The 8,214-nt window shown below is 36.7% G+C and overlaps 1 protein-coding gene across 2 annotated transcripts in view; it reads left to right on the forward strand.

Annotated features, from left to right (window-relative positions):
• Positions 1 to 4,552, forward strand: part of card14 (caspase recruitment domain family, member 14) — a 15,898-nt gene extending 11,346 nt beyond the window's left edge. For both annotated transcript variants that reach the window (XM_053497779.1, XM_053497780.1), the window contains exons 15-21: positions 837 to 1,074; positions 1,179 to 1,242; positions 1,521 to 1,635; positions 1,824 to 1,982; positions 2,707 to 2,825; positions 3,240 to 3,355; positions 3,607 to 4,552. In XM_053497779.1, the coding sequence (XP_053353754.1) occupies positions 837 to 1,074; positions 1,179 to 1,242; positions 1,521 to 1,635; positions 1,824 to 1,982; positions 2,707 to 2,825; positions 3,240 to 3,355; positions 3,607 to 3,814 (1,019 nt within the window). In that variant the 3' untranslated portion in view covers positions 3,815 to 4,552. The remainder of the gene's footprint in view (positions 1 to 836; positions 1,075 to 1,178; positions 1,243 to 1,520; positions 1,636 to 1,823; positions 1,983 to 2,706; positions 2,826 to 3,239; positions 3,356 to 3,606) is intronic.
• The last annotated feature ends 3,662 nt before the right edge of the window (positions 4,553 to 8,214 follow it).

Consider the following 8,214-nt stretch of genomic DNA (forward strand, 5'->3'; position numbering starts at 1 on the left):
CTCTTTAAGCAGACACGGCTCCTCCTCCGCTCAATGCCGCCTTCTGAGAATGGAGACGAGTGTAGCGTGCGGATTAAACACGAGGGGTCTGAGCTCCGCCAATTCCACGATACTGAGGCTAAACTTCTTAAAAATTCAGGATGTTGTTCAGTTTTATTTATTTCTAATTTCATCAAAAATAAATTATTAAATAAATAAATTACTCGGAGATGCTAATTCTAAAGATTCTCAGCAGGCGAGGCTCAGCCATAAGGAACAGAAATGCTAACGTAGCCTAGAAAGCTAACAAATATCTGAGGATCTCTTGTGAACCAGAACCCCCAGGTCCAATAAAGGTTCTAATCCGGTCCGCCAGGAAGGCTTTACACTCTGTGTTCTGGATATAAACCGTCCTGGAAAAAGAGCTATTTCCAGTTGCTCCACCAGGGGGCAGCGTCATACACTCAACATCATAAACTTATCTACAGGGAAAAAAAGTCATACACTTATTATAAATGTTTTTTATTTTGTATTTTTTTATGAAATATGGTCAATACTTTTACAAGACATACATGTAACTTTTTTTTATCATTAAACTTAACCAGGCACAACATGGTTCTATTGCTGAAAAGCGTCTCACTTGGGTGTAGTGTCCGTAACTTCATTGAATTCAAAGCTTTCAATTGTCATTCAGATGAAACTCGGCCAATTTAGATTTCACATGAAAAGAGATAAACCTGAAAACGTCTATTATTCCAAAACGTCGTTCTAACTTGTTACGATATCGCAGCCTGAATTTGACGTGTGTTTTGAGCGTCTTATGACTCGTATAACACCTTTAGACTTTTCCTCCTCAGCCTATCAGACTCTCCTCCAGCAGCTGAACAGCTGTGAGGTCACCTCGGGCGACTCCTTCTACGTCCGGGTCAACATGTCGCTGCAGGGGGGCGGGGCCGAGACGCTGTCCGTCACCTGTAACGACATCCTGCACGTGACGGACAGTCACTTCGGCCATGAAGGTTACTGGAGGGCGAGCCACGTTGACAGCTGTCAGCTGATCGACCTGAAGAGTGGGCGTGTCCCTAATTTCTACAGGTAGTACAATCGAGTTCAGTCGAGTACAGTCGAGTACAGTGCGGTGTTGGATGCGGTGGCTCAGGAGTGTGTGTGTGTGTGTGTGTGTGTGTGTGTGTGTGTAGAGCGCAGAGGCAGTTAATCAGAGCGATTGAGGAGCTTTCATTTCAACAACAAGCACCCAAGAGGGTAAATCACTTCCTGTTTTAATCTCATTACAGCATGAAAGCACTGACACTGGAGACTCCTTCCTTCCTTCCTTGTTAAAAAAAAAACATCTCCTTTTAAAATATTTGTTAGTTTATCTATAAATGTCAAAAACTAAAACAAAGGTTTATTTTGAATATAAATCATGGCTGCAAAGAATGATAAAACCTATCCGGATGAGTTTGTTGTATAATGTTATATAATAAGTGATATGTATAATAATTTTGTGTGTGTGTGTGTGTGTGTGTGTGTGTGTACAGATGGAGAGGGCAAAGGTGAAGCAGAAGACTGTGCGAATCATCAGTACAGCACGACAGGGCCGGAACCCTTTGTGGGTCAGTGTGGAGGAGGACAACAATGCAAACTCACCACGCGGTAATAGAGAGAGAAAGAGTGTGTGTGTGTGAGAGTGTGTGTGTGTGTGTGTGTGTGTGTGTGTGTGTGTGTGTGTGAGAGAGTGTGTGAGAAAAAAAGAGATAATAAACACTCCTGCCGTTGAGTCATTCATGTAATCCAGGTTTAAACCTTCCCTCTTCCTGATCCCCCCCGTTATTACCCCTCAGATGACGGTAAGTCCGGCTCGGTGAGTCTGATGCCCTACACCCTGGTGACCCCTCACTACCCCCCCGTGTGCCGCCCCGTCCTCCTGCTTCCCACAATCCTCAGGGGCATCGTTCACAAACGCCTGGCTGAGCAGGACGGCTACCAGCTGTGTGAGCCAGGTACGGCAAGGACAACTACACAACAGACAGAGAGACAGACAGGTAGAGAGACAGACAGAGAGACAGACAGGTAGAGAGACAGACAGAGAGACAGACAAAGACAACAGTTTAAGTGCTTTTATGTTTCATATAGTAACAAAAATTTATACTACTGCTATACTACTAGTTTATTTTCACTATGTTGTAAACAAACAAATACATTTTACAATTTAATTGTTTTTGTTTTAAGCCATAAACAAATCACAGATTAAAAAACCTATTACTACTATTATTATTATTATTATTAATAATAATAATTTACTGGAATAATTTAATAATAATTAATAATAACTTATATAACGTATATAAATAAAATTATTAAATGAAAAAAAAATATTTATGGTGTAAAATAAAAGTTGTCAAAATGTTGAGAAAGCAAACAAATAATTGATTTATTAACCTGTCTATATATTCATTAATTAGCTTGCTTTTACGATATAAAGTAAACAAACAAACAATAAAATAGAAATGTAAATGCTTTAATAATCGTATAGATATTGTGTAGAAAAATAATAAACATAAAAAAAGTCTTTAGCGTTGATGTTGTGTGTTGTATGAGAGGATGAGACACAGACGTGTAAAAACACATATTACAGGGTACAGACTGTAAGTGATGATGTCACACCTTTCAAGGATTTCCTCCGGGATTCATAAAGTTTAATCTTCTCTGATTTTTCGGCTTTAGAGACCCTGAGCCCGTCTGAGCACGCGGCCCGGATGCAGAAGGGCGAGGTTCTGGAGGAGTGTGACCCCAACACACACTGCTGTTACACCGTGCAGGGGGTCGAGAAGATCATGAAACGTGTATGTATCATTGTACACACACACACACACACACACACACACAGTAGTGCAGTGTACTTCACTGTTACTGACAGCATTAATTTATATGTAAACACTCGATATCAGTGTTTTTTATCTCCAGACAGAATATTATTGATTTTGCATAAAAATGTAATAAAGATTTATTACTATAAAAATATTATATATAAATAAATAAATGAAACATCATTTTTTACTCCAACTTTACTGTTGCGTTCACATCCACTATTGTTTCCCACAAACAGGAAGACGAAGGCATTTTTATCAAATGTAAACCTAAAGTTAATGTTGTATTTAGGGCTCTGGTGAGGTGTGTTCAGATTGAAACCAGTCATTGTGTGTGTGTGTGTGTGTGTGTGTGTGTGTGTGTGTGTGTGTGTGTGTGTGTGTGTGCAGGGCACTCACTGTGTTCTCCCGCTGGGGCTGGATTGTGTCCGGCGTCTGCATCGCTCTGAGATTTTCCCCATCATCATCTTCATCGCGTCTACAGACCGCAGCGCTCGCAGGTTCAAGTAGGTCGTCTCGTACAGACCAGACGCTGTCGCTCTCTCTGTTTATAACCAACATCAATAAACCCTCTGGTCATGTCCAGGGGAAACCGTGCTAGTGCTCATGGTATCTTTCACAGTCACGACTTCTGAGTGTCTGCTGTAGTGATGGATTTCCTGAAAGAATCTCGTCTGTTATAAACGCACCCGTCTGTCGTTCCTCTCTCTCACTCTCTCACTCTCTCCCTCTCTCGCTCTCTCGCTCTCTCTCACAGACACAAACTGCGTCAGCACGACCTAACGGAGACTCAGCTGCTCGAGTGTTCCCGGAGCGAGGAGCCTCTCCTGGACAAACTGCCCTGCCTGTACCGCAGGGTTCCTCCCGACAGCTGGAACGACATCGCCGCCCTGCTGGACAACCTGCAGCACATCGTCCGGGAGGAGCAGCGCAAAATCGTCTGGGTCGAGCCGGACCTCTGGTGATGAACGCGCAGAGAACTTATAAATGCTAATAATACTACTAATAATAATATAAATAAAAAACACTAACCCTAACACTACAAAATGAACGAATACTTCTCATCACCTGGAGGTCACATGACCAGGCCAGGTAAATTCCCGCGCTGAAGATTGAAACACCTGGTGTGTGATGGAGGAATGTGTTAATAATTATTATAAATACGTGAACGTGTTAATGGCTGGTGTTGGTGAGGGGCAGAAATGCACAAAATGAAACTTAACCCCGTTTTAAATTTTAACTTAACTGCTGTTTAATATTTTATGTTTCAGTGTTTTTCTTTGAACTCTAAACTTGTAAAGGCGTAAAGTGTGAAATGTTTCCTCGAGTGCATTAACCCCAGGAGACTTTAGTTAAACACTGTACTGAGCGTTGTTTTGTGAATGTTTGTGAATTTTCAGCAATTTTTCAGAAAACATATTTAAGTGTCATATTTTTTACAAACAGTATATATAGTTACACACACACACACACACACACACTGGTCTGGTGATCACTGACTGGAATCACAACTTCACAAATTTTATTTTTAACGAAACACATTTTATCTTTTATTCTTTAAATCTTTTTCTTATTGTTTTAGAATTCGTATGATGGAAATTTTATTTAGTGACTAAATTGAGTATTTATATTCAATAAATAAAATGAAAGTGGTATAAATATTAATTTAATAAACATTTAGTTACATGAAAAAGTTGTGCTTGATGTTGCAGTCAAACTAATAAATAAATATATGAATAAATAAATAAAATGTAAATGTTTTATTTGTTTTATGCTGTAGCAAAGAAATACTGTTACAACTGTGACTAATAATAAATAAATAAATAAACTCATTAATACATTAATACAAATCATGTATAATGGTAAATAAAGTTGTTAAATTATGTTTAATTTATTTATTAATCTGTCTATATAATTCATTGGTTTGCTTTTACCACATTAAAAAACAAACTAATAAATAATTAAATGCTTTAATATTTGTTTTATGCCATAACAAAAAAATAAATACTTCCACTATTACTACTACTATTATTATTATTATTATTATTATTATTATTATTAATAATAGTAATAATAATAATAATGTTCTAATGTTAAGTTGTTAAAAATATAAACAAACACAATAGATTTAATATTCTGTCTATATAATTATTCATTGGTTTGTTTTTATAATATTAATAATAATAATAATAATTATTATTATTATTATTATTATTATTATAATTTAATAATTTAATAATAAATAAATAAGAGAAAAATTTTGGACTTGCGAAAATATCAGATGCTATACATTTATGATTTATTGCAAATTATACGTGAACACAAAACAATATATTAACCTAATGCCATTTGTCAGAGTATACTCTAATGTACTAAATTCTAATGTTTCTTGAGTTGTGATGAATAAAAACAAATAAAAATAAAACCATCACCAATATTCTCAGGTAGTTAACTGGCTGATCGGAAGATGTTTGTCTGCTTCATCTGATTAAAGGGGACATTGTAGAGATTTGACTTATGCTTGAACTTTCCTTTTAACTGTCGGTACACTTTTGAGAAATCTATAACTGTCCAAAAATAATATTGACGATGACTATTTAAAAACACTATCTGAGCGAAAATTTCAGAATGGTCAAATTATTGTCCTGCTTTAAGCAAAGACAACAGCAGAGGAGATTAGGCTGAAATTCCTGGGTTGGGTTAAGAACCGTCTAGGACATCTGGAAGGATTCTGCTGAATCCTCAACTTGGCAGAAGAAACATGGTGAGAAAAACATCCTGATTGAGCCTGATGGGAGAGAGATCACTTTAACACTTAGTGAAGTCGCATGGTAAGAAATGTGGAGGGAAAATCAGAGCTTGGTTTAATAGTGAAAGTGGGAGCATTTCCATACACTGATTAGGCCTAAACAGCTGTGTGTCCATAAGAAAACCACTTGTTAGTGAGACTTCAGTTTGTTAGGGGCTGATTACTTAAAATGGTTTATATTTATGCAGTAAATACACTACCGATTTTTTTTTCCTTTCTACATTGTAAAGGAATGCTGAAGGCGTCCAACAAATGCATTAATCTCCTTTGAACAGTTAATGGTGAGATGTTTCTGCTACTTCTGCTCTGTAAAGACTTCATAACGCCTCTAATCTCAGGTGCTGTTAATTGGTCATTTTTCAGGCTGATAACTCTAAATGAACTTCTCGTCTGAGGCAGAGGTAGGTTTTGGTCTAATGCACTTGACAATACTGTTCTTGCAGAAACTATTACAGAAAGGCCGACCTCTGTGTCTTAAAATAACAACTAACTGTGGTTTTTCTTGTTGTTATGTAATTAACTAATCCCATATGTGTTATTTTAGTTTAGTTTTAAAATCCTCAGTATTGTTGTAGAATGTAGAAAATAAATCACTAAACAAAAACAAAGATATTTGCAAGAGTTCCCAAACTTTTAAACAGTAGTGTAGTTATCGCTCCCTGCTTAATCTCTTCTCTTTTATGTATCTGTATTTTATAATATCTATTATGATTATTATTATTTTGTTGACCTTAATATCAATATCAGTGGATTAGTGGTAAATATTTTAATAATAATAATAATAATAATAATAATAATAATAATGATGATAATAATTGATACTTTTTTCCACTTATTAACATTTTTTCCACTTTAAATCGTCTCCACTTGTTTAGGTTTGGTCCACTAGGTGGCGACATTGTTGCACAATTACAATTTTCTTTCACATCTCAACCATATTCGTATATACTCACTATACTGTACAGATACAGTCAGCCAAAAAAGTATATATAAAAATTGTATGATGTATATTATCTTACCATAATATTAATAATATTATCATATATATAAAACGCATAAAGTAGCAATAAATGTAGTATTAATATACTGTATATATACCTTTTTTCTTTTCCTAAAGTGTGTACAGTATACATTTTCTTGGCTGACAGTGTATACTGTACAGTTTGATGTCATTTACAAGAAAAATACCAATTTTTAAATTAGTTTGAATATTGAAGCCATGTCGGTATTTCTTACAGAGTACAGAGGAACCTTGGATTACGAGCACAATTCGTTCCGGAAGCAGGCTCATATTCCAAAACACTCATAAACCAAACTTTATTTTTCCATAAGAAATAATGGAAACTCAAATTATTTGTTCCGCAGCCCCAAAAAATATATACATAAAAAATAATCAACACAAAATATAAAGTAAAAATAAAACAAATTAACCTGCATTTTACCTTTTAAAAAAAGTAAAAAGAAATCCTGACAGATAAGTGTTTCGATTCAAGTGTTTCACGTTGTGTGTGTGTGTCTGTGTTTGTGTGTGTGTGTTTGTGTGTGTGTGAAACCCCTCCCGTCCCAAGAAAGTGTATAAACCAGCTCGGTGTCAACTTACGCGCGCGCAAACATAGGAGAGGCTGAGGGAGAAAATCGCACAGTAAACCTTTCTCCTTTCTTATTTAAATTTCACATAAACACACATTAACGAAAAGACTGTTTTGTCTAAAAAAACAAACAAACTAATTAACCTGCACTTTACCTTTAAAAAGAATCGCGACAGAGCAGTGTTTCTGTGTAGGGCAGTGAGTGTGTGTGTGTGTGTTCGTGTGTGTAAAGCACACTCTTGCTGCTTCACACAAACACACACACACACACACTCTAACAACCGCCCGACACAGTGTCACATTACGCGTGCGCACACACATAGGCTGAAAAAAAGAGGGAGAAAGAAAATGGATTTTTAAGCTCCTTTTTTAAAACCTTTTTTAAATGAGATTTTAATGAGTTTTTTTTTTTTTTTGCTTCACACACTCGTGTTATAAGAAACAGTACATGCGCATTGTACACACGTTATGTTTCACACACACACACACACACACACACACACACACACACACACACACGTGGTCACAGTGTTATAGTAAACAGTACACACGTGCACGGATGTTGATTATACCCCTAAGAGACGATCACTAAGTCCCAGCAGGGTAGACGATTACCCACAATTCCGCGGCGCAAGAGAGAGAAAACCCGCGGCTCAGTTGTGATCACATGACGCTCGGCGTCAAAACAAGAAGCGCCTGCATGATACATGATATTCTGTGCTCGTAAACCAAGACTTGTTCGTTTTCCAAATCAAAATTTATTAAAAATCTTCGCAAACCGTGTTACTTGAATTCAGTTTCCTCCTACAGTAAAAAAACATGCAGTTGCCTGGTGTTTTAAAATTGCCCCATAGCGTGTGTATGATTGTGTGTGTGTGTGTGTGTGTGTGTGTGTGTGTGTGTGTGTGATTGTGCCATGTGATGGGTTGGTACCCAATCCATAGTGGACTTTGTACTTTCGTACAGG

This window comes from Clarias gariepinus, chromosome 6 (genome assembly GCF_024256425.1).
Source record: "Clarias gariepinus isolate MV-2021 ecotype Netherlands chromosome 6, CGAR_prim_01v2, whole genome shotgun sequence".
NCBI classification, from domain to species: domain Eukaryota; kingdom Metazoa; phylum Chordata; class Actinopteri; order Siluriformes; family Clariidae; genus Clarias; species Clarias gariepinus.